This window comes from Equus przewalskii, chromosome 2, assembly GCF_037783145.1.
Source record: "Equus przewalskii isolate Varuska chromosome 2, EquPr2, whole genome shotgun sequence".
Lineage (NCBI taxonomy): Eukaryota > Metazoa > Chordata > Mammalia > Perissodactyla > Equidae > Equus > Equus przewalskii.
In genome coordinates, this window is record NC_091832.1 from 30,420,883 (window position 1) to 30,445,704 (window position 24,822).

General features: G+C 51.0%; 1 protein-coding gene and 1 long non-coding RNA gene across 10 annotated transcripts in view; one reads left to right on the top strand and one right to left on the bottom strand.

The window, feature by feature from the left end:
• The window catches only part of NCMAP (non-compact myelin associated protein), a 39,479-nt gene extending 24,876 nt beyond the window's left edge, over positions 1-14,603 (bottom strand). Inside the window, exons 1-2 of one of the 2 annotated variants that reach the window (XM_070597602.1) lie at positions 14,468-14,555; positions 4,566-4,698 (exon numbers count right to left, since the gene is read on the bottom strand). In XM_070597602.1, the coding sequence (XP_070453703.1) occupies positions 4,566-4,687 (122 nt within the window). In that variant the 5' untranslated portion in view covers positions 4,688-4,698; positions 14,468-14,555. Of the gene's footprint in view, positions 1-4,565; positions 4,699-14,467 lie in introns of both variants that reach the window. The other variant, XM_070597630.1, reaches the window with a different exon arrangement.
• Positions 14,604-15,608: 1,005 nt separating this feature from the next.
• On the top strand, positions 15,609-24,420 carry LOC139079916 (uncharacterized). 8 transcript variants are annotated; one of them, XR_011533949.1, is made up of 4 exons: positions 15,609-16,769; positions 17,160-17,294; positions 17,459-17,542; positions 17,801-24,420. It is a non-coding gene; the product is annotated as an uncharacterized lncRNA (long non-coding RNA). The 8 variants fall into 8 exon arrangements; XR_011533953.1 differs by lacking the exon at positions 15,609-16,769 and having other exon boundaries at positions 16,792-17,294; positions 18,532-18,610; positions 20,356-24,420; XR_011533956.1 differs by lacking the exon at positions 15,609-16,769 and having other exon boundaries at positions 16,792-17,294; positions 18,553-18,610; positions 20,356-24,420.
• The last annotated feature ends 402 nt before the right edge of the window (positions 24,421-24,822 follow it).

Sequence of the window (24,822 nt, forward strand, 5' to 3'; positions counted from 1 at the left end):
CCACAGGGCCGGTCCCCCAGGCGCCATCTTTAAGGTCCACTGGGTCCCCAGTGTTGTCTCTGAACCCCACCATGGAGCTCAGAGAGCCCTGGAATACAGACACCTCCCACCCCACAGAGCTGGGCCCAGGGGCCCCTTTTTGCCCAACCTCCTGGTTTCAGCGTGGTCTGAGCCATGTCGCCCAGGCTGATGGGAACGCCACAGGCGTGGAGCCTGGGAGAATCCAGGGGTCCCGGGCGTGTGAGCTGGGCCTGGGTCTCAAGGAGCTAGGGCGGGGAGGACGAGCACTCACCACGCCCGGTCATGGCCGCTCCCTTTTGGGAGCCTCTGTGCCAAGCACTGTGCTTGGGGCTTCACGTTCATAATCTCATTTAATCCTCATCACAACCATTCTGCCTGACACCCAAGGAAAGTGAGGCACAGAGAGGCCAAGTAATTCGCCCAAAGTCACAGAGCCACCAGAACAGGGTTGGGACCAGTCTTCTGCTTCCCAAATTGGGGGCCTCCCAGCCCCCACCCTGCCCTCCTCGAAGAGTCCAAGAGTCGGAGGAAACATGGCAGAGACCTTTAGGGGCAGCGGAACGTGCAAGGCGAGCGTGAGTCCGGGGTCCAGGGAAATACAGAAGTGAGCGGGACAGTGGCGCGGGCAAGGGGCGCACAGGGGCCCCTGCGGACCCCGGGGGTGCTGCGCTCGCGGGCAGGCTGCGGCTGAACCGCTAACGGTGCTTCATCCCCTCGCCCAGCGGCCCCAGCCCCTCTGCTCACCGCACACACAGCCCAGGCCGCCCCGCTTGGGGACCACTGCCTGCCTCGCCGGGAAAGAGCAGCTCAGAGTCACAGCGGAAGGAGCGTGGCTGGGGCCTCCGGCTCTCAAGTTCACCCAAAGAGGGGGAGGCCTAGGTGGAGCCGGGGCTTCCATGCCACCCTCCTCACCCTACAGCCAGGAGAGTGGGCACGCCTAGAACAGAGAGGATGGAAAGGTCCCCCCTTCTCTCAAAACCCATGAGCTGCACAGCCAGCCCAGAGAACTTTCTAGCCACAAATCCGACCCTGCTCATCTCTGCCTAGACCTTCCACAGCCTCTCATCAGCAGAGGCAAATGAGGTTGACTCCCTAACACGCCTTTTACCGCCTAGCAGCTCTAGACTATGGTAGCCACTGGCCACAAAATGTGGTCAACAAGTTCCGGCAGGATCTGGATCCTGTAGACTCCTCCAGTATCATCCCTGTTGGAGCGCAGCCCTGTCGGTCCCTCCCATCCCTGCCACAGGGCCTTTGCATGTGCCAGAGCACCCTTTCCACGCCCACTAACTCAATACTTTTTTTTTTTTAAAGATTTTTTTTTTTTTTCCTTTTTCTCCCCAAAGCCCCCCGGTACATAGTTGTATATTCTTCGTTGTGGGTTCTTCTAGTTGTGGTATGTGGGACGCTGCCTCAGCGTGGTCTGATGAGCAGTGCCATGTCCACGCCCAGGATTCGAACCAACGAAACACTGGGCCGCCTGCAGCGGAGCGCACGAACTTAACCACTCGGCCATGGGGCCAGCCCCCTCAATACTTTTTTTTTGGAAGAAGATTAGCCCTGAGCTAACATCTGCCACCAATCCTCCTCTTTTTGCTGAGGAAGACTGGCCCTGAGCAAACATCTGTGCCCATCCTCCTCTACTTTATATGTGGGATGCCCGCCACAGCATGGCTTGACAAGTGGTGTGTAGGTCTGCACCTGGGATTCACACCAGTGAACCCCGGGCCGTGAAGCAGAATGTGTGAACTTAACCACTGCGCCACTGGGCTGGCCTCTGACACTTATGATACTCTAACCCAAAGGTCCCTTCCAGCCCCGTGCCGTGCACTCTCACAGCACTGTGTCCCTCAGCTCACATCTTCCACTTGGTGACCGCTTGTGTCCACACCAGGCTCTGAGCTCCGTGACTGGGGGGCCGTGTCAGTTTTTATTCACCTTTTGGATCCCCAGCGCTGGAACCGCGCTTGGCACCTCGCCAGCGTCAACACTCGGTTGTTGAATGAAACACGTGACCGGCTGAATGAACGAGCGGGGGTCGGGGGGCGGTATGCGCAGTAGTTGCTGCTGAACTGCAGCATCCAGCGGGGACCAAGCACAGGCCTGTGCTCTTGTGCTTTCCCACGTGTGGTGGCCACAGTGATGCAGACGTGACACTGAGACATGGGACAGGCCGAGGGGGCTGTGGAGCTCAGAGAGGGAGACAGTGCTGAGCAGGGGGCCGGGGAAGAGGGCAGGCTGCCTTGAGTGGCACCAAACGGTCATTAGATGCTTGTGCTGTGGGGTCAAAGTGACCGGGGTCTGTATCCTCATAATTTAATGATCTCTCTATTCACATGGTTCCCAGTGCCAGGCCCTACACTAAGCCCCTTATGCTTGATGTTTTCATCCGCCCTAAGTGGGAAGCATGTTACAGTTTAAAATTTTTATGTGAGCTGAGGCCCAGAGAGGGTAAATAACTTTTCCAAAGTCACCAGCTGAGGTAGGTTGTGAACCCAGGGAATCTGACTTAGAGTCTGGTCCACATTTTAAGCGCTCGATGATAAGAATAAACATTTAAAAAGCGCTACGTGCTGAACACTTTTCTAAAAACTTTACAAGTAAGTTATTTGTTTAGTTTTAATTTGTATAACCCATTTCTTCCCATAACAACCCTAAGAGGTGAGTATCATTATCTCTATCTTACAGGTGAAGAAACTGAGGTGCAGAGAGGTTAAGTAACTTGCCTGAGGTCACACAGCCAGCAAAAGTGGTGGAACTGGGTGGAACCCTGGCAGAACACTCCAGAGCTCATGCTTTTAGCCACTCCACAGCTTCTGCTCAACGAAGGAGGATTATTATTATTATTGCTTATTTGACGGGGATTTTGTAGGGTAGAGAAGGGGGGGACGACATTCTAGCTGGGAAGAACAGTGGGAGTGGAGACTGGGAGGTGGGGGCGGGGCTGAGCACATTCGGGAAGGGAAATCTAAGATTCGGCGAGGGGATGGGACGGTGGAGGTCCCAGCACAGTGGAGCCGAGAGTCCAGGGAAGGCCAGAGTGGAGATTAGATGCGAGGGAAGTCCTGGGATTAAACTGTGGAGGATCTCCCTCCACAGGGAGACGCTAGCAGCCCCCGCTCCCTCCGGAATCCCTATATCATGGATTCTGTGTGAGGTGTTTGAAAACGCAGAGCGTCAGAGCCAGACTGACCTGGCACTGCTGGGTGCCGTTTGGAAAACTACTTAACCTCTCTGTGCCTTATTACTTTTCGGTAAAATGGAGGTAAGAAACGAGACTTCCTTCATAGGGTTGCTGTTTGGGTAAAATGAGATAATGAACATAAAGCCCCTGATAAAGCACTTACTAGCCCTTTAATATATTTCATTTCTCTCCCCTCCCCCACCTCTGGGACGATCTCCCCAAACCCCCAGTCTTACTAGAATTAAGGCTAAAATCAACGACTGATCTAGAGCCACCAAGATCCCTGGGGACCCCAGGTCAATAAGGTGACAGAGGAAGAAGAGAGGAAAATGTCAAGCTACCCAGTTTTCAAAATGTGTCCAAAACTGAGAAAAAAGAATAACTGTAATCTATTTCCTTCTCCTCCTTGCTGTGGCGACTTGGGGTTATATAAGCGGACTTCTCCGTGAGGCACCCGTCGGGGGCCTGCAGCAGGCAGGTTGGCAGCGGCATAAATAAATATTTCTGTGCTCTCTGCCCCGGGCTCAGGTTCTGAGCAAACACCACAGGCTGAACGGGAGGCCTCGGCGAGGAGGAAGCTGGGCGCGGAGCGAGCTCTGGGTCCGGAGTCAGGTGACCTGCCTTCCAGGCCCAGCCCCGCCTCCAAGGACGTGGACAGTGGGTGACAAGTCTTCACGGAGGAGAGATGCCAGTGTGGGCCGGGGAGCCGAGGATCCCTCCGTCAGTTCTCTTTGTGGATAGAGTTAAGCCTGCTCCCCTACCCTGGCCTGGCATTCAAAGCCCCCCAACCCCACCTCTTTCCTGCCGCCTCTCCCATCCCATCTTGACACCCACACACTCGGCACCTTAGCTCTTTGGTACTACAGAGCCCCCCCCCCCACCCTGGCCCCACACTCTTGACGGGGTTTGGCCCCTCTCCTGGAACATCCTCTCCCCCTGTGAACTGGCGGTGTGGACAGAGGGACGGGTTGTAGAGTTAGATGTGGGCTTGAATTCCGGCTTCTCTGAGTCACCTTGGGCTTATGACTTAACCTCTCTGAGCCTGTTTCCTCATCTGTAACCTGGGCTTGGATTTCGGCCTCATTCCTGGTTGCAAACAATGAAATGAGAGAATTGTTAATAAGAGGTGCCAGTTACTGAGCCTTATTGCAAACCAGGCACGTGGAAGGGCTTTACACGCATAAATCACTTAGCTATGCAGGCCACTCCCCTAGCAGAGCGCCCGAGGCACAGCGGGCACTGACACGTGCTGGTGTCCTGCTCCTCTGAGACCTACCCCAGGCCCCCCAGCATCTCAGATAGGACAATCTCTCTGAGAGTCTTTGCACCATCTCATAGGTACCTCTGTTATGGCACTCACCACGTGAAACCATTGTAATTAGTAGATAGGTCTGTCTTCCCTTCTATTCCAGGAGATCCCTGGGAGACAAAACCTGCCTCAGTCAGAGCCATGCTGCCAGCACTCAGCCCAAGGTCCACCATTCAGAAGGCACCTGAGTGAATAAATGAATGAATTTGAGCACGCATACAGGCTGCACGGGGGAGACGGGCTTCAGCAGACGCCCTAGGATGGGCTGGCTTTGAATGTACACAACTCTGCGTTCTGGCTCCCTGAACTCTGGGGATGGCCATCAGGGCCCCTTGCTCAGCTCCACGCGGACCCAGGGACAAGTCACTCCCTCCTCCGGGCTCTTATGTTGCTTGGACTTGGACCTGGACCATAAATTTTTAGTTAAAAACTAGGATACTTGTAGCAAAGGATTTTGGGCTCATGAGGAGTCAAAGAGGAGATCTGGAAGCTGTGGAATGAATGCAGAAATACTGGAATTTCCAGGATAGTCCAGTGGTTTACGAATCGTAGAATTACTTCCACAACACCTGGCCTGGCCATGCACCCAGCATACGACAACTGTCTAACAAATGCTTAGCAGGTTGGGGGCAGTGCATTTTTCACTCCATGGTGGTGCTGGGATATGCTACACTGAAGGAACAGATGCCACCAGCTTCTACCCTGGGGACTCACTTGTTAGAAAGGGAATTAGAATTATACAGGCTCTGGGGGGCCAGCCACGTGGCCGAGTGGTTAAGTTCGCGCGCTCTGCTTTGGCGGCCCAGGGTTTCGCTGGTTCAGATCCTGGGCACGGACCTAGCACCGCTCATCAGGCCATGTTCAGGCGGCATCCCACATAGCTCAACTAGAAGGACCTGCCACTAGAATATACAACCAGCTACTGGGGGGCTTTGGGGAGAAGAAAAAAAAAAAGATTGGCAACAGATGTTAGCTCAGGGCCAATCTTAAAAAAAAAAAAGAATTATACAGGCTCTGAGACCTTCGCTTTCCACACGGCGTCTCTCCATTGCTCCAATACCATCAATTGCTTCTGACTGGCTACAGAATACAGCCCTAATCCTTTGTCTTGGCAACCAAGGTCTTCCATGAACTTTTCTCAGTCTTATCCACCAGCACCGGTCTCCTCCCTTCCTCCCCCATCCTAGGCAGAATGAGCGACTCTCCCTCTCCTGAACTCATCAGTGCTTCCCAGCCCTGGGAAGCTGGCCTCGCAGGATCTCCCATCCCACGTGCTCTTCCGCCATGAGACCCAGCCCGTCCCCTCATCAAGAGGGTCTAGTTCTCCACTCCCTTGGATCTAGGCGGGCCCTTTGACTGGCTGGATCACTAGAATACGGTGGATGTGACGCTGGCAGTCACACCGGAAGTGACCAGGGCATAGCCCCTAGTTGGCAGCTTCTGCTCCCTGCCTCAGAAAGCTTGCTCCTGGGAACCTCCCTCTCAGAACCCAGCTGCCATGCTGTGAGAAGCACATGGAAAGGCCACAGGGAGACATGATAGTGGACGGCCCCAGTTCTGCCCCCAGTGGACAGCATCAATAGGCAGCCACGTGAGTGAGCCACCTTGAACACCCAGGCCGATAACTGAGTATCTGACCCCCGAAACCATGTGAGTGACCCCAAGTGAGACCCTCCTGGCTGAGCCCCGTCAACCTAGAGAGCCATGAGAGCAAACAATGGTAACTTGTTTTAAGCCACTCTGTTTTGGAGTGGGTGGGGACACAGCAACAGATACTCAGCACAGTGACCTTCACTCCAGCACTCTGTTCCCAGCTACGCCAATCTAACCCTCTTCTATCGTGAGACCCAGCTGTCCCCTCCTCCCCAGTTCCCCTCTTCCACCTCTCACCTCTTTTAATAAGTGTTTGCACCAATCATGATGACTTTACATTGAGATCCCTGGACCTACTCTTCCTTTAAAATATTTATCAGTTTATTCTAAACAGAAATTTTCTATCACTTCTGAAGATGGAAAACCAACACCACTTGCCATCAATAGAAGGTAACAACAAAATAAATTAGATGAAGCACAACAATGTTATTAAATTTTAGCTAGACAGTGTTACCTTCCAAAGTGTCTGAGCCTAAGGCTGGCCCGCTGTTTGTTTAAAAGATGAGCAAGTGTTGTGTCACTGGTAGCCAGACTCTGAGTTCCAGCATCTGGGCAGAGACAGCATTTCAACTTCTGGATCCCTGGATCAAGAGCCACTGTCATGTGCCCTTAAATTCAGCAGTTCCAGGCAGCCTGGATTCTCCCAGTTTCCTGAGACAGGCACCACAGCTCTCCAATCTGGCCCGTTCTGCAGTGTATGGGGAGCCTCCAGCCTTTCCAATATTTTTAAAGAATTCGGTGCATAAAATCCTCTCCCACCTAAAATGCTGAGTTCTCCTTCTATTTCTTGCACTGACCTCTGACCCATCCCCACGACTTCCCATAGCTCTTGCAGCATCTCCTGGATTTGTTTCTTTTATTACTTAAGTATTTCCTCCATAAATATTTTCAGTGTGGTTCTTTGTGTATTCCACCTTCTGTGGCTTTATTTGCCTAAGAATATTTTTATTATGATCTCATGTTTGAATGACAATTTGGTTAGCTTTAAAATTCTGGATTGAAAGGGCTCTTTTCTTTCGATTCTTAATAACATTACTCTGACTTCCTTTATCAAGCGTTGTTATTGAGAAGTATGGTGTCAATCTGATTCTTGTTCCTTTGTAAGGGATGTTATTTCTCTCTGCTGTCTTCCTCTTTGTCTTTTATATTCTCAATTTCATTGCAATATCTGTATGTAGATTTTTCCTTCTTTTTTGTTTTTTTTAAGCTTAGCCCTGAGCTAACATCTGCCACCAATCCTCCTCTTTTTTGCTGGGGAAGACTGGCCCTGAGCTAACATCCGTGCCCATCTTCCTCTACTTTATATGTGGGACACCTGTCACAGCATGGCTTGATAAGTGTTGCGTAGGTCCACACCCGGGATCCAAACCAGCCATCCCTGGGGCGACCGAAGTAGAACATGCTAACTTAACCCCTGCACCACTAGGCTGACCCCAAGATTTTTCCTTATTTCTACTGTTGGCTGCTCTATAAGTCCTTTTGATCTGAGCTGGGGAAATTAATAAAAGAAACCTTAACCAAATTGGAGTCAGTGTGGCCCATAAGGGGAGCTCTCATGCCCTATCCTACAGCATGGGTTACACCAAACAGGAAGACACATATGCTTGCATCTTGGACAGAAAGTAAAGCTATTTTACTACTGAAGGAAGATTTCTCTCCCTACCCAGTGACAGCTCAGCCAATGAGAAACGCCGAGCTCAGCCAATGAGAAACACTGCAGCTCAGCCAATGAGAAACGCCGAGCTCAGCCAATGAGAAACACTGCAGCTCAGCCAATGAGAAACGCCGAGCTCAGCCAATGAGAAACACTGCAGCTCAGCCAATGAGAAACGCCGAGCTCAGCCAATGAGAAACACTGCAGCTCAGCCAATGAGAAACGCCGAGCTCAGCCAATGAGAAACACTGCAGCTCAGCCAATGAGAAGCTGTTTCTGCTCTGAACTGTTACTTTCCCCCAATGTACTTTCCTTTAGAACAGCCACTCCCTTGCTCCCTTTTTCTGTATGGAAGCAGCTCCCCAACTTTGTTTTCTGGATTTGCCTGTGGTTTGCCATAGCATCCACGTCCTGAATTTCAGTTCTTTTGGCTATTCCCGGATAAACAGGAAGATATTTTGAGGATAAAATAACAGGCGAGTTTGCTTTTTAAGTTGACAGAGTTCACTCATTTTTAAATCTGGAACATTTAATCTCCATTATTTCTTCAATTATTTCCTATTCTCCACTTTAGAGTTTTTTTTCCTTTTAAGGATTCCTACTTCTCCTCTCTGTATCTCTTACGTTTTCTTTTTTATTTGCTATCTCTTTGTCTTTTCTTGCTGCCTTCTGCCTTCTCCAGCTGATCTTCCTCTTTACTAGTTAATTCTCCAACTGTATCCATCCTGATATTTACACCATCTATTGTGTTCTTTTAAAAAATATTATATTCTTCTAGCTAATGTTTTGATTTGGTTCTCTCCTACGACTTCTTGTTCTTGCATTATTTTATGAATTTCTTCCTTTATCTCCTCAAGTTTAATTATCACGCTTTACTTTAAAATCTTGGTCCATCTGCTTCAATAATTCTGCTTCAGGTGGCACATGTAGCTTGATTTATTGTCTTTCTTTTCTAGCAGTTGTTCTTCTCAGGTGTCTAAGTATTTTGGTGGGTGAGTTCAAGCACCCCTGAGGATACCAGCTATCTGTCTAGTAATGTGCCCTGGGGAAGGGCCCAAGGCAGGCGTAAGGGAGGAAGAAGACGAGCCCCAGGGCAGAAACCACAGACGCCACGGCCACTGCCTTCTGGCTGGCACTCTGCCTGCCTGACTGTCAGGCTGCACCTCTGAGTCCCAGGGAGAAGCAGCCTTGGCAGGAGGCAGACTCCTCCAGGGGGATTCCACAGGCCGGGGCGGGGGAGGAGGCAGGAGGGGGCAGGGATGGAAGAGAGAATGCCTGCGGCCTTGCCTGATGGATCAATTCCTCAGCTCTGAGCTGCCCCAGACTACCCCCCGCTGTCACTGCCAATTTCTGCACTAGAGGGGCAGGGAGTGACTGTCTCAAGACTGAGGCAGGGACAGGAAGCAGGTAAGCTTCCCAGAGGGCGGGAAAGTAGAGAGGTTAAGAGTTCAGGTTCTGGGGTCAGTCATTCCACATGGAAAGCTTGCATGTACCCAGTGTTGTGCTGGGCGATGGGGAGACGGTGGGAAACAGTCCTTGCCCTCACGGAGGTTATGCTCTGACAACAAGCTGACAGACTCAGGTCCCAATCCTGGCACCACCACTTGGACAAGTCACTTAGTCTTTCTAAGCCTCAGTTTTTCCATCTGCAAAATGGAGATGATAACAGTATCTATCCACCGCATTACTGAGGCTTTCAGGAGGCAATGCTTGCCAAGAGACTGGCATAATGCCTGGCACACCGAGAACTCTCGAAAATGCTCATTATTATGACCAATGATATCGTTACTGGGGCTCAGGTGGGAACTTGGAGCTGTTCTATAAGATAAATGAATCGCCTTTCATCCTCTGGGCAAACCCGTTACCCTTAAGGTCTATGTCTGAAGAGAATGCCAAAGTGGGGTATCTAGAATTGCGCATAAAGAGGATAGAGTGGGCTTGGCTCTTAGAAAAGTTTCAGTCAAAAAGCCACAAGGGGGTGGGGGAGGGGGAATATCTCCATTTTCCAGAGAGAACTGTTAATACCACTACAGGGTTAGGATTTTGGATAAGTAGTCCCTTTACCCCAGGTCTTCGCTTGTTCTTTTTTTTTTAATTGCTAAAGGGCAGTACCATGAGGAGGTCAGAACTTCCACCGTGATGGGCATGGGCTAGAATCCCACCCTCTCCCTCCTCAGCTCCAGGCCGACCTCTCCACTGGGCACAGGAGATGAAGCGCCCAGGGCCCACGACACTTTTAGTGGCCTACACAGATGTTTTCATTTCTTTCAAGATCAGAAGAATAAAAGGAATTTTAGGTTGAAGACAATGTTTTAATACACCAATGCAGTCATAAATATAATTCTTAATATTTTTTACAGAGCAAGGGGCCCACAAAGGCAAGGATGCCTAGGGCCCAAGGAAGTGAGAATGGGTCCCTGGTTAGCTCTGTGACAACCAGCAAGTTACATATGTCTCTGAACCTTAGTAGGGAACTAGAGAATAATACTAGTCACTTCCTCTGTGCCGTGGGTGTTAAAGGGACTGAGCCTGGGGAGCATTTAGCACTGTGTGGGCACCAGCAAGCGCTCAGCAAACAGGAGTTAACCGTTTCTTTCCCCTGTGACCTGCAGGCTAACACCTTAGGAAAGCTGGAGGACGGTTATGGGATTGGGTGTGGCAGTGGGGGAACAAGTGACACAATCGCTTTTTATTGCACAACAGACTGAAGAGATAAGCCCAGGTGGAGGAACAGGTGGGGGCTTCCAGGCAAGGCCATCCTGTGCTGGGGGTCTGCAGGAAACCAGACGAACAGCAGCAAGAAGAGCTGTCCCTGAATGCCCAGTGCAGGCGCCAGGACAGGGGTCAGCCCTGAGGACGTGGACCGACTGACTGACTGACTGAATGAATGAAGGATGAGTGAACTGTGGAGGAATCTGAAAATCCTGAGGTTGTTTGCCCTAAAGGTTGGCTCACTAGATCCCCAGACACAAGTTTCTCTAAAGAGGCGGGGAAACTAATATTTACAAGTGCTTGTGGTGGATAGTATCCTCTGTAATAAATTAGGAAACAGGCTCAGAGAGGTCATGTGGCTTGAACAAGATCCCACAGCTCAAAAGCAGAGGCCTCCGTCCCTGCTTTTCCTCCCATTCTCACTGCTGGTACTTCTGCCCAAGGGTGCACCCACCCCTGACATGCCAATGCCTCTACCGCCACCCCCTCCACCTCCTCGAGGCCCCCAGCAGTCCAGAGGATCTGGCAGTCCCACCGAGGGCCCCAACAGCTCAGGAGTGTCCGGCCAGGCAGGAGGCCCCTCAGAACAAGCTGGAAGCAGGCTGAAGAACAGGCTTCTCTGTCTTAGAGATTGGCACTCCCTCTTTTCCTTCCTTAGGCCCAACGGCAGCCACCACCCCCGGGGAGTTTCAAACCACGTAAGAGGTTCCAGCCCCACTGCCACACCCCCTCAGCTTTACCTACACCCCAGCTCTGTTCAGGAAGCCACGGCTGGCTCTCGACTTGGCTCGGTCTCCTTCCTCTCTTCCTGCCTCCTCCTGCCTACCTAGAATCTATAGTTCTGATAAGGAATTCCTTTGAGAGAAAACAAAGAGGGATCCATCCTGCCGGATCCCAAAGCAAAGCGTGGGATGCCAGAAGCCCAGATGCCAGCCGCATCAGGAAGCTGCTGGATGGAGATGGGGAAACCGATAGGGGCAGCACGCAGGGGCTGGGCGCTTGTCCAGGAGAAACAAACATGCTCCTGCTTCTAGGCCGCCCTCGGAGGCCCCCGCAGGGGGTGCGCACTGTGCATCCTAACGCCAGCGCTTCTGGCCAGCAACAGTTCAGCCTCAGCTAGACGGGTTCCTATTTTGGATTGTTTTTCTTCAGTATCAATCATATGTCTTGAAAAAAATGAGTGGACATAATGTAATCTGGGGTCTTATATTCATCACACATGAGGTTTTTTTAAAAAACTAAAAGCGGGGGCGGGCCCCGTGGCCGGGTGGTTAAGTTTGCGGGCTTCGTTTCAGTGGTCCAGGGTTTCGCTGGTTCGGATTCTGGGCGCGGATATGACACTACTCATCAGGCCATGCTGAGGTGGTGTCCCACATGCCACAATTAGAAGGACCCACAACTAAAAATACACAACTATGTACTGGGGGGATTTGGGGAGAAAAAGCAAAAAAAAAAAAAAAAAAAAATATATATATATATATATAAAAAACTAAAAGGGTTTATCAGGCAACTTAAAATCCACTTTACCTTGCTTTTTGTAACCCTTTATTCCATTTTATTGGAAGATTGGAAAATAAAAGGAAGTCCTGCTGCATTTTCAACTCCCGGAGGATTCCACAGCCCACTGCAGTGACAAAGGCACCAGGAATTGGGAGACTTGTGGTCTCCCCTCACTCTGCACGACTGAGCCTAACTCTCTTCTCAGGACCCCAGTTCCTCACCTTTAGATGGAGGGGGCCCTCTCTTGCCATTAGGGGTCCCCGTGGCTCTGACACTCTCACCCTGTGTCCCAGAAGCAGTGAGCGGGGGATCGGTGTGGACATTGCTTTACTCCCCTCGGGTCTCCTGGGAGGATCTTGGGGACTGGTTTGTCAAGGGCACATTGCAAATTAAACAAATGATTACAAGCAATTACGGAGAGTGCTACAAGGAGAAGCCTCAAACTTGGCTCTTTTGAGGGGTATAGTCCTCCCGTCCCCTGTCAATATGCTCCCCCTGGTCTCTCACCTCCACTTCAGACCTTTGCTTCTCACATAGTCCTGGTCACCCCAGAGAGATGGAAACCCAACACGGCTGCCTGCCAGGACGTCAGAAAAGCTAAGGCCCTAGCTTTACTTAGAGCAGTTCGACCTCCAAGACCCCGCTGGCTCCAGGCCTGAGGCAGGAGTGCCACGGTCCATAGCGGTGATATGGAGCACAGGAACTGGCCCAGGGGATAAGCCGTCGATGTGAAGCCCATACAGCAGATGTCCCCAGAGATCCAGCACCTTCCTCTAGCCCTGCTCCCTGGGCGCCTGGCTCACCACACACACCCAGTGGTTGGCTCACTTGGCACCATGCTGCCCGCTCCAGCTACTTAACCACCAGCCAGCACAGAGACCAGCAGGGACAAGGCGAAGAATGCCCCACCCCCACAAAGGGGTCCTGGGATCCCCTTTTCATCATCTGCTCCCATCAGGCATCCATGGTCCTTTGCTGTCTCTCGGCACCCCTCCCCCCCTTTCCCCTGTAACTTTAGGGTAGACACTCAGAGGACACGAGAAAGGTATTTGACCTACCTAGAGTTCCAGCTCCTTCATCCACTCCCACGTGGCTGCTGGGATTCAGGATTCCAGGATTTGGGGTGTCCTCCCCTACCTCTGTGCTCTGGCTATGACTATCATGTTAGTCTTGGGGGGGGGTGCTCCAAATCTGTTACTCTGGGCTTATGTTTGTGCTGTTGCATCCACCTAGAGCACTGTTTCCTGTCTCCTTACCCATCAGTTAGCATCTGGCCATCTCTAAATTCACTCCTATTTGTTGACTATTTACCATGCGCCAAGCATTGTTCTACATACTCAGCCATCATTCATTCCTTCAGCAAATACATAGTGAGACTTGCTATACGCCAGGCACCATATCATGGTGAACCAAACAGACATTGGTCCCTGATCTCGAGGAGCTGGTCTAGTGGAAATTAGTACCTTATATTTATTGAGTGCCTACTATATACAGGCACTGTGCTAAGCACTTTATATGGATTATCTGACCTAATCTGCTGGAGAAATTGCTTCATTTAAAGAGCACATCAAACTGAACCATAGAGAAATGAAGGGTCCAAGACTAAGTTAGACCACCCGGCTAGGGCGCAAGGCCAGGATTCCAAGGACTAGAGGGCTTCCTTGGTCCCCTAAGCCAGCCTTGTATTTGACACACCCATCTCCTCCTCCCACCCGGGCACCCAGACCACAGAACTGGAGCCGTCCCTGCGTCCTTCCTCTGGAGCAGCTTGTCCAGTGAGCCACCGGGGAGCTGCTCCAAACGCGTCTACTGGCTTTGCGGATCCGAACTAGAACTCTGGGTTCCTCCCCTTGGTGTGGGGTTTCATTCCACTGAACCGCAGATCTTCCTCCGGGAGGGGCCTCCGCACAGGGCCCACCCGTCCAGAGGCCCATTTTACAGATGAAGCAAACACAGGTCCTGAGTGGTTCCAAGTCCCTTCTATCTCCTGGCTGGCGGGATCAGCTCCCTTTTCTCCGGGGGAGTCTCGGCCCCTCCGCGGAGGGCAGGCGAGGTGGGGGGCGGAACAAGGAAACGACCTGCCTTCAGGATGCCCCGAATATTCACCCCCAAATGCAGGCTGGTTCCCAGGGCGCTTCTCTGTGCTCGGGGGAGCTTGTTAAGCACTCTGGGCACCTTGACGCAAGCCCCATCCCCATCCCCATCCCCAAACCCCCCTGAGGATGATCGACCTCCCCCCTCACCCCCCCCCCCCAGCACCGCCCTCGCGCGCAGACCCCAGGCGCTTCCTCCAACAAAGGTGGGGCGACACTGGGATCCCCTCTCGCCCCCACCCCCGGGCTCTTCTTCGCCCAGCGCAGCCGGCAGGTGGACAGCGAGCCGCCGCGCCTGAGCTGGGCCCACCCGGGCGTCCCCGACGCCCCGCGCCCCTTACCTGCTCGGGCAGCCCCGCGCCGGCCACCGCCCGCTCGGCCTCCAGCCGGCGCCACCGCTGCCGCCAGCTCTCCCCGCCTGGGGACCCCGCCCCCGGCCCCGCCCCGCCCGGCGCAGGTGATTCCGGGGAGGGGCCGAGCTCGCCCCCTCGGTGCCCCGGTCTCTGGGGGCCTCCCGGGGGCGCCAGGGTCGGGACGCTGGGGCGGCGGCGCCTCCCCGTGGTGTCCTCGCGCCTCTCCCAGGCCTCGGTCCTTTTGGGGAGTCCGGTTCTAGCGGCCCTGGGCGCTCAGCCGCCAGACCACATCTTCCAGATGGAACTTCTCCGAGGGCAAGAGAGGAGGAAGGGGCCTTACAAGTACACCGGGGCGGATGTGAGCTGTAGGGGATTTGTGTCGGTGTCTTGAAAATAGGATTATGCTAATCTGATTGAAGAGTGTGAGGGCAGGTTGGGGTTTAGACAATCACAGAGTGTTACACCGGGAGGTTTGACAGATGGCAAGTGTCAAAATCTCCGCCCCGTGGGATTAAGGACGGTCTCCTCCATCAGACTGGTTACTGCTGTGTCCCCAGAGCCCAGCACTCTCTCTCTGGCCCACAGGAGGTCCTCAATCAATATTTATGGAAAGAGGGGAGAGATCTTAGGGGAATCCTAAGCGCTCTCCTCTTATAAACAGGGAAACTGAGGCCCAGGAAGCAGAGGTGAGTTGCTCAAAGTAATACAGCAGGTTAGTAACAGAACCAAGAGCTCAGCTAGGTTTCCTCGTTCTGTTTTCAAATTATTTCCAGAAAGTGTCGGCTATGGACCTATTGCTTTGCCTGAGTTCCTCTGAGATGCTGTCAAAGCCTAGATAACTTCCTCCCAGGTTGGCTGAGAGCTGAGAGAGAGACCACTGTATTTTTATAGGAAACTCCGAAGTGGTATTTATTAACAAGCATTGATTAAGAAGCATAATTCTGTGATTCCACTTCTTCCCCAAAGACACGAGACACAATCCTTGGCGTCAAAGACTTCCCTGTGGTGGGAGGTGCAGGCCGGTCAGCAGAGCAGGAGCCGTGAAGGAAGGGAGGTGAACAGGGAGAGCGCTCCGGCCTTGAGACCTGAGTTGGGAAGAATGGGACACTGTGGGGCCACTTCAGGATGCTTCCAGAAGCTCTTGCCACATTGTGCATGGGGGCAAGGGCTCAGCAGTCAGGTGGCCTCGGGTTCCAGCCCTGACTCCATTGCTTTCTAAGGCAAGGCAGGAGCAGGTTTTTTTAAACTTTCTGAGACTTAGTTTCTTGCAGTTGAATGAATCTAATATACTTACCTGAGTATAGTTGTGCTGAGGATTAAAAATGAGATAATGCTTGAAAAATGCTGGATTAATGGGACAATTATTATGCTAAGTGGTAGTGGCTGGGGAAGGGGACATGCTGACACAAAGAGGACTTTGGCATCTCTGGGTAGGTCCCCCTGCATGGGATTCGGTGGTCTTTAGCCTTCTGTCATCCATGGCTCTACCTGCCTTCTGTTTTCTCCCTTAACCCAGGCCAGTCAAGCGGTAGGACGCTGCCACGTCAGGATGAGTCTGCACACGCCTGCCGTGAGGGATCTGGGAAGGGACCTCTTCCTCTCAGCAGCCTCCCCCGTAAAGAGTTGGCCAGGGTCAGAGCCACGAGCCAAGCCCAGGGAGGCAGAAGCATAAAAAGGCTCGAGAGAAGCTTCCTCTCACAGTTTATTCGTTCTTCAAGTTCCCCCGAATTCTCGCTCCAGGCCAGGCACTCTACGAGGTGGGGCAGATTCAGTGGGGGCCTGTCCCACCTGTAGACTTCACCTTCCAGTGGAGGTGGGGGCAACAGCTGATACCCAAGCACAAAAGATCGTAATGCAAGAGAGACAATCTGTGAAAAACTCTACGAAGGAAACTGTAAAGTGCTGTCATTGATCATTATCGGTGGGAGGGCAGCGGCTCCTTCAGAAAGGGAGGGAAGGAGGAGGACCATCTGACCGGAGAAGACAGGCGAACTGAGACCTGAAGGACAAGCAGGCAGGTGCAGGGGGCCATTCCAGACCAAGGGAAGGCCCATAGGGCCAGTGTGGTTGACTGGAGTGGGGGTTGAGGGCGGAGTGGACAGGATGAGGTCACAGGCAGGCAGAGATCTTATCTTGTGAGGTCTTAAAGATCAGAGTGAGGAGTCCAGATTTCATTCCAAGGACTGTGGAAAGCCGTGGGAGGATTTTAAGAAAGGCAATGACCCGGTCTGACCCATGTTTTTAATAGACTACTCTGGCTGGCTGAGAAAGACGCATCAAGGGAGCCCAGGTAGGAGGGCAGCATGGAATGGGTGGGGGGCGGGTGGCGGTGGAAGTAGGGAGAAGTGGTCAGATTTGGGATATATCCTGGAGAAAGGGCAGACAGGAATTGCTGAGGGGAAGGAAGACTCAAAGAAGGCCAAGTGGCGGCCACTTGTTGCTGATGAGGCGGTTCATGCCCTGACAGCGCAGGCTTCCACCTCCAGAATCACCGGGCCTCCTCTGGCTGAAGCTGGACACCACCTGGAAAACTTCAGGTCCCCCCGAGGTTTGACACCCACAGAGTCTGAGTCCCGGGAGGCAGGGAAACGGGCCCGGGGCTCCCCGCCGGGCAAAGGCAGTCGTCCCAGTCCAGAACCACCTGACCCACTGGCCTTGATTTATTCCTCGGGCGCACCAGGAGCAGGTCATCTACGGTGCCACATCAGGCAATCGGGAACAAGATTATCGAGTGATATTCTGCATGTAAAAACTAGGAATGACCGCAATTCCAAGTGATGGAGAATGGCCAAGCCAACTGTGCTTCATAATAGAGGTACCAGGCGTTTCCAACTCGTGGAGATGTGTGTATGTGACAGTGTGATTTATAATAAGAAATATGTGTTTTGGTCTTCATCCAAGCTCCCAAACCCCTGTAATTCCTAAGTGATTGGAGCAATGAGGGCATCTTTTGTTCTAATATTTGGGTTTTATCCTCAGTTCCTAAGTGATACAGGTGAAGTGGATGTCTTCTGTTACTCATAACAAACCCGTTTCAACCACACCTGAGTTTACGATAATGAGGTGAGTTTTGGAAAGCCCCTAGAGAACCTAAGGTTGGGAGCTGGTTGCCAGAACCAATCAAGTGATTAGAGGGTTGGAACTTGCAGGGCTGCCCCTCCCTCGACTCGAGGGAGGGGACAGGGGCTGGACATTGAATCGATCACCAGTGGCCAATGATTCAATCAATCATGCCTATGTAATGAGGCCTCCATCAAAACCCAAAAGGATGGGGTTCAGAGAGCTTCCAGGTTGGTGAACAAGAATGTGTCCACCTGCTAGGAGGGCTGCTCCCCAAACTCCACGGGGACAGAAGCTTCTGTGGTCAAGAACCTCTGGACCTCGCCCTGTGTGTCTCTCCATCTGGCTGTTCATTCATATCCTTTAATATCCTTTGTAATAACCCAGTAATCTACTAAGTAAACTGTTGTCCTGAGTTCTATGAGCTGCTCTGGCAGATTAATCGAGTTGGAGGAGGGGATTATGGGAACCTCTGATGTCCGCCAGGCGGTCAGAAGCACAGGTAACCTGGATGTTCAGTTGGCATCTGAAGAGGGAGGCAGGCAGTCTCGTGGGACTGAGCCCTTAACCTGTGGGATCTGGTGCTATCTCCAGGTGGATCATGTCAGAATTGAGTTAAATTGTAGGACACTCAGCTGGTGTCCCAGAATTGCCTGGTGTGTGCATCCCCACCCTGCCCACACACACATTTGGTGACCAGCAGTGTCAGAAATAAAGCAGGGTGTTGGGTGTTGAGAGGAGAGGAGGCACAAGAGTGTCTTAGCATAAGAGGATACAGATAGAGCATGGAAATGGCACGTGCAAACTCTGGCAACTGTATAAGATGCGTGCCCGTATACTGAGTAAGATTTGAAGGGAATTTAGGGGAATGTAAATAAAGTGTGATTTTCCGTGTCCTTTTTCCTGTAAATATGATAATGTTTATATAAAATAGTTTTATAAGGCAATGAAAATTGCTTATAAAATTACCCAACAAACCACCCCTGTTTCAGATGTACCATATGGATTCTTAGGTGCCGAGAGATTGAAAAATGACAACTGCTCTTTCCAAACGGAAAATACTCAAATGCCGTGAGTGATCCCTCCCATTCTTGTTGGCAGAGGGCGTTGCTGCGATCCAGCCTTGGAGCACCTGGGTTTATCTCCCCCCAGGATGGTGCTGCCTGTCACTTCTCCCCACAAAGCCTTCATCTCCTCTTTATGGCTTTGGAGCTGGTTGCTGGGGAAACGGGACAAATGTTGTGCAGGATTAGAATGCGATTTCAGGAGGGAGACCAGCACAGAGAGTCATGGAGCCAGACAAACTCCAGTCCACACTGATTAATCCAGTCCAAAAACAAGGGAAGCAAACATGCCGGGGCCAAGTGATTTTGACATCAATTCCTTGCCTCTCAACCAAGGGGGAGGAGGGCGCAGCAATGGCCAAGAGGCTCACAGGTCATGGTTCTTAATTGTCAGGACACACGGTACGATTTTTCAAGCAGCTGTTCCCTGGATAAACATGGACTGTGTGGTACCCAGGGCTGAGATCCAGAGGAGGCAGGTGCCCCTTCCCACAAGCTGTTGTCTGGCATTCGGGTTAATTCCCATTTCACCTTTGGGAGGTATGAAGGGCGAGCAAAGAGAGCGATGGGGAGCTGAGTCAGGCATCTGCAGCCGCCACCAAGCCGCATGGTCTGTCCGAGGTTCTGTGTTCTCATCTGTGAAATGGCAGGGGGGCTGTTCGGTCTTCCCGCTCCATGGAAAGTTTGATTGTCCGGACTGTAAACAGCCAGCCCAGGAATTACCCAGCAGCTTCCTCATTTTTGTGCTACGTTAGGAACCCCACGATTCAGTTTCAGTGTGTTAGCACAAATCATTTGCAGGTACTTACAAGAGAAAACTTCTGTTCCCAGGATAAAAAATGAGAGGCTGTAAATTAAGCCCTTTGGCTATCAGCAGAAGCTGCTCTTCCTCACCATGGCAAGGAAGCTGTGCTTTTGTGTAGCATAATTCTAGAAGCACTTCCTGGCAGCAGTTGGCCCACCTGCAGCTATCTCAGCTGCTGAATTCCCTCTCCCCTGGTACCTCCTGGGTCCACCCTAATGTCACGGTCACCCTAGGAAACCCAGAGCGAGGGTAGAAAGAACACAGACAGAGAAGAGGCAGTTCAACAGCTACTCTGTTTACTTGCTGTGTGACCTCCAGCAGATCTCCTAACCTCTCTGGGCTTTAGTTTACTCTTCTATGATTCAGTCATTCATTCATTCAACCAATATTTACTGAGTGCCAGCTCATGTGCCAGCAGTGAACAAGAGACAACAATCCCTGCCTTGGTGAAGCTTCCATTCTTATCTGGGGTAAAACGAAAATAGATAAGCTGATCATAGGGCCTGTTGGAGGGTGGTAAGTGCTCTGGAGAAAAATAAAGGGGAGGTGGAATAGTGAGATCTGCTCAGCGCCCGCCCCAAAGGGTTGTGATGAGGACTGAATGAGTCAATACTCTGACAATTACTTCGTCAAACAGTCACGGGCTGTGCAAATACAAAGAGTAATTAATATACTGTTCAATGAAAGTGTTTACAGTGATCTAAAGGCCCAGAGAATGTGGTGTTCCGGGGGTCGAGAACCCCCAGTCTGGGCTTGAGTCACGGCCTGGGGCTGGAAGGGAACTTGAGCGTCCTCTAGCCAGGGGCTCTCAGGGCTGGCTGCCCCCTTGAATCACGTGGTGCTTTGAAACACTTCTGCTGAGGTCAAGGTTGCCCTGCAGAGCCTTTGGACCGGTCTCTTGGGGTGGGGCCAGACATTCACGGGGCTTTTGTTTTTTTTTTTACTAGCCGCCCTGGTGATGCTAATGTGTGACCAGGGTTGAGAGCCTCATCTTGCCGTAGAGACGGAGCCGCTTTGCTCTTCCAGGCCCAGAGTCACTGTACACGGCTCAGTACCTTGCTCCCCTCGGTGCTGGGAGCCCCCTCAGGGATGTCATGGCGTCCTGGCTCCTCCTCCCCTCTTCCCGCGGGCTGAGGTGTCTCTCTTATCGAAAGGCTGAAAAGCTGTGTGACTTCTTGGTGATGACCAGGCTTTGGACCACGCCAAATTCAACCTTCATCATGGGCTGAGTGGTGTCCCCCTCAAATTAGTATGTAGAAGTCTTAACCCCCAGTATCTCAGAATACGACTGTATTTGGAGGTAGGGCCTTTAAAGAGGTAATTAAAGTAAAACGAGGTCACATGGGTGACCCTGTAAGAAGCGATTAGGATACACAGAGACGACAGACCAGGTGAAGACGCAGGAAGAGGACGGCGTCTGCAAGCCTCGGAGGGCAGGTCTCAGAAGACAGCAACCCTGGTCTTGGATTTCCAGCCTCCAGAACTTCGAGGAAAGAAATTTCTGTTGTTCAAGCAGCCTGGTCTGTGGTCCTCTGTTATGGCAGTCCGAGCAAACTCATTCAACCTGGTAATTGGTCACGTCACGGGGCCTCCAGTGCCCTTTGGCACCGGGAGGAGGAAGCACCTTGATCTGATTCCCCTGGAAGCCTGTGAAACTTATTCACCCTTCAAGTTGCAAGACTAGGCTCAGAGTCAGTTCCTGGGCACCTTCATCCCCCAAGTCAGACTTACCTTCCGCCTCCTTATGTTGTAGATAGCGGTGATGTTATTTTTCCTCTCAGAGGTTGTGAGCTTCTCGTGTCCTGGTTGTCTTTGCGTCCTCTGTCGCATCAAGCACAATTCTCTAAACTTAACGGCTGTCCAGGAGACAGTCATGAATGAATAGATGAAATACAGTCTTTGCCATGGTTTCTTGGGTCATCAGATAAGGGTGAATAACAAAAATTTAAATTGTAGGTCACGTTTAGGGAACATGTGTTACATACACAGGTCATTTAAATGTCTAGACAATTCTATGAGGTAGATACTCTTATTTATTGCATTTTACACATGAAGAAACTGAGGCTTGGATGGGTCATACAGTCTGCCCAAGGTCACTCAGATAGTCTGGCCCCAGGGCTTTCAGGCTTATCCGCAGGGGGTCAGCACTGTGGTAGGGGTTGAACCAGAAAGACCTGTCTGGTCTGGAGATCAAGATGGTGCTGGCCTCAGGGACGCAGTGCCTTCCCTCCCCTCAGTTTCACTAACACTCATCATCTGACCATTTGTTCGCCTCTTGCCCACACCACATGGGCATCTCTCTGGCCCTGCCGTCCTTCCCAGATTTCCCAGGACTCCTCCCTTTCCACCCCCACCCCCACAGCCCCGTGGGTGACTCCTGTTCCTCAAACCTGCCCTGCGCTCCCCGACGTCTGGGTCAGAGCCGGGCCACTCCTTCCAGAGAAGGGCACCCTGTGCTCTCCTGCCCCTCCCATCCACCAACGGCCTTCCTTCAAGATCCCACATCCTTCCGTGAAGCCCCATCTAACCCCCTAGTCAGCCATATTCCCCTTGTTGGGGCACCCTAACGCTGGGTCTGCATTGGAACCATAGCCCGTGATTCTGTCTTGCAGTAGAACTGGCTGTTTGCAGATCCATCTCTCGTACAGTTATAGACTCTGGGAGGGCAGGGGCTGGAGTTTGGATTTCCTGGAGCACTTAATGTTAAATAGGTTTTAAAATGTTTGATTTGCAAACTGAACTCATTTGCCTTAAAGCGCCCCCTACCTTGTAAGGACTCGGACCTTCCCGGCTGTGGACACTGCAGGTCCCCGGCTGTGGACACTGCAGGGAGAGGCAGCCAGCACTGCAGTACAGAAGAGGGACTTGGTTGGGCTACGAGACTTTGGGATCACTCCTGAGAGTGGCTGATGGCTTCTATTTTGCCTGCAGCTGCTCTGTCTGGGGACATAAAAGCATCACCCCAGTGAGAGGAAACCGGTCTGGAATTTACTTCTCAGGCACCCAGAGGAATTAGGTGGAAATCACCCCATCATCCAAGGATGCTGAAGATCGAAGAATCCTGGCTGCCCACAGGTGTGGTCATGGTGGGATTTGCTAGAAAGACTGGCGTCCCCAGGGTTTGCTCCGAGGATGGACAGATTAGAGAATTGTTTGAGTTGAACATTTCATCCTTCTCTCTCTCCCTCTCTGCGAGGTGAACTGAGTTCGTCACCATGCAGGGGAACCATGTCTGCGGCAGCCTGCATGGTTCACATGATAATAGTCTGTGCTTCTATGGCATTTGTGCAGCTCCCATGGCTTGTTCGCTCTGTTATCACGAAAGACTGGGGATTCCGGGGTGGGGTCAAGTTTGGGCACCTCTGACACTGACCAGCTGCACTTGCCAAGTATTTTCTCCTTGTGTCATTTATTCTTACAGTTAACCTGTAAGGCAGGAAGGGTCATTACCTTTCATGTACGTGTAAGAAAACGGCCACAAAATGACTTGCCAAGATGCCATGAAAGCAAGACTTTAAGCACAGCAGTTAACTCCAAATCCCAATTTCTTTCCAAATTTTAAACACACCCATCCTCCAGCCTGCTCCTCCTCCACCCCCTACCCGACAGCACATTAAAGTACCGTCAGACTCAGCTGAAGGGGAGTCGGCCGTTCTTCTCGGCTTCTCTGGCCTTGTCATCTAGTCCAGCTCTCCTCCCTTCACAGATGAGAAAGGACTTCTTTATGGCCACCCGGGGAGCCGGGAGGCATCAAGATTAGAACTCAGGCTTACAGCTGGCTCTTTCCTACACAGGTGCCAGGTGTAAAAACCCATGGCCAGTGAAACCAGAATCTGTTCCAGGGAAAAACTATTTCACAAATCAGGGCAGATAGTAAGTGAGTGACTATTGAACAGGTCAGCTGCTAGGATCCCAGGGTAGCAGCCAGCCTTGAGAAGGTGGCGGCAGTGCCCCAAATATAACACTTGTCGAACAGGAAACACACTAAAACTTGTTCTCAGGGCCATGCCCTTTGCTGTTTGTCAGATGAAAAACACAGAAGAATTTACAGTGGTCAGGTTCAGAGGCCATGGCACAAGATCAAAGTAATTCCAAAACCATTTAGCACACTGCCGAGGGAACCACCTTCCAACATGCCCGCTTGCTATTACTTTCAGGATCAAGAGAAAACTCACAGGGTCAGCATTCGGGGCCTGCCTTAGTTTGGCCTTAGCTGATCTTTCCAGCATTATCTCCTACTATGCACCTATTTATACCCAACCTTCAACTAACTACACTTGCTCCCCAAAATGTTGAACACTTTTCTATCTTTAGGCTTTTGTTTCCTCTGTCTAGAAGGCCATTACCTTCCAATCCCACTTGGTCAAAGTCCTACTTCTCCTGCAAGCCCCTGGTTCATTTTGTTGTTTTTTCCAGCTTCTTGAGTTAACGTGTTGTTTATTTAGACTTAGTCCTTTTTGTTTTCGAATATGTATACTTAAGACTACTATGCATTTTCCTTTGAATGCCACCATGGCCACATCCCACAGGTCATAAGAGTGAGCAACTCATTGTTCATTTCCAAAAATGAGGTTTTCCAAAAACAGCTGTGTTTTCCTCTTTAACTAAAGAGATATTTAGAAGGGTAGTTTTGAATTCACAAATGGTTAGATTTGGTTTTCTATCCTTTTATGGTTAATTTCTAATTTTATTACACTATGGTCAATAAATGTGGCATATGGGTGCTTGAATTGAATGTTTGTGTCCCTCCTCAAATTCATATGTTGAAATCTAATCTCTAATGTGATAGCATTTGGAGAGGGGGGCCTTTGGGAGGTGGTTAGGTCATGAGGGTGAAGCCCCCATGAATGGGATTAGTGCTGTTATAAAAGGGACCCCAAGAGACCCCTTCTGATGTGAGGATACGGTGAAAAGACAGCCATCTCTGAAATTACTGAAATTACCAGTGCCTTGATCTTGGACTTCTCAGCCTCCAGAACTGTGAGAAATAAATATCCATTGTTTGTAAGCCACCCAGCCTATGGTATTTTGTTATAGCAGCCCGAACAAACTAATGGGATTTCTGCTTTTTGTAATTTGTTGAAAATTTCCTTGTGGCCTAATACTTGATGATTTTTAGTGTGTTCCATATATGCTTGAAAAGAATGTGTAATACTGCTTTTCCAGCTACAAAGTTATATATAAAGTTATATAGACATATATAATCTATTACATATAACAGATCACATAATTATGTATCATGATACTAGATTATATTATTGTATAGTGTATATTTTATATAATTTAATATATATTACCTATAATATGTAATTAAGCTGTTTAATTTTTTATTTAAATTTTTACTATCTGTACTTATCTTTTGTGTACCTCATCTCTTAAGTTATGTGTTACACTCGCTCCTTCCCGTCCATATA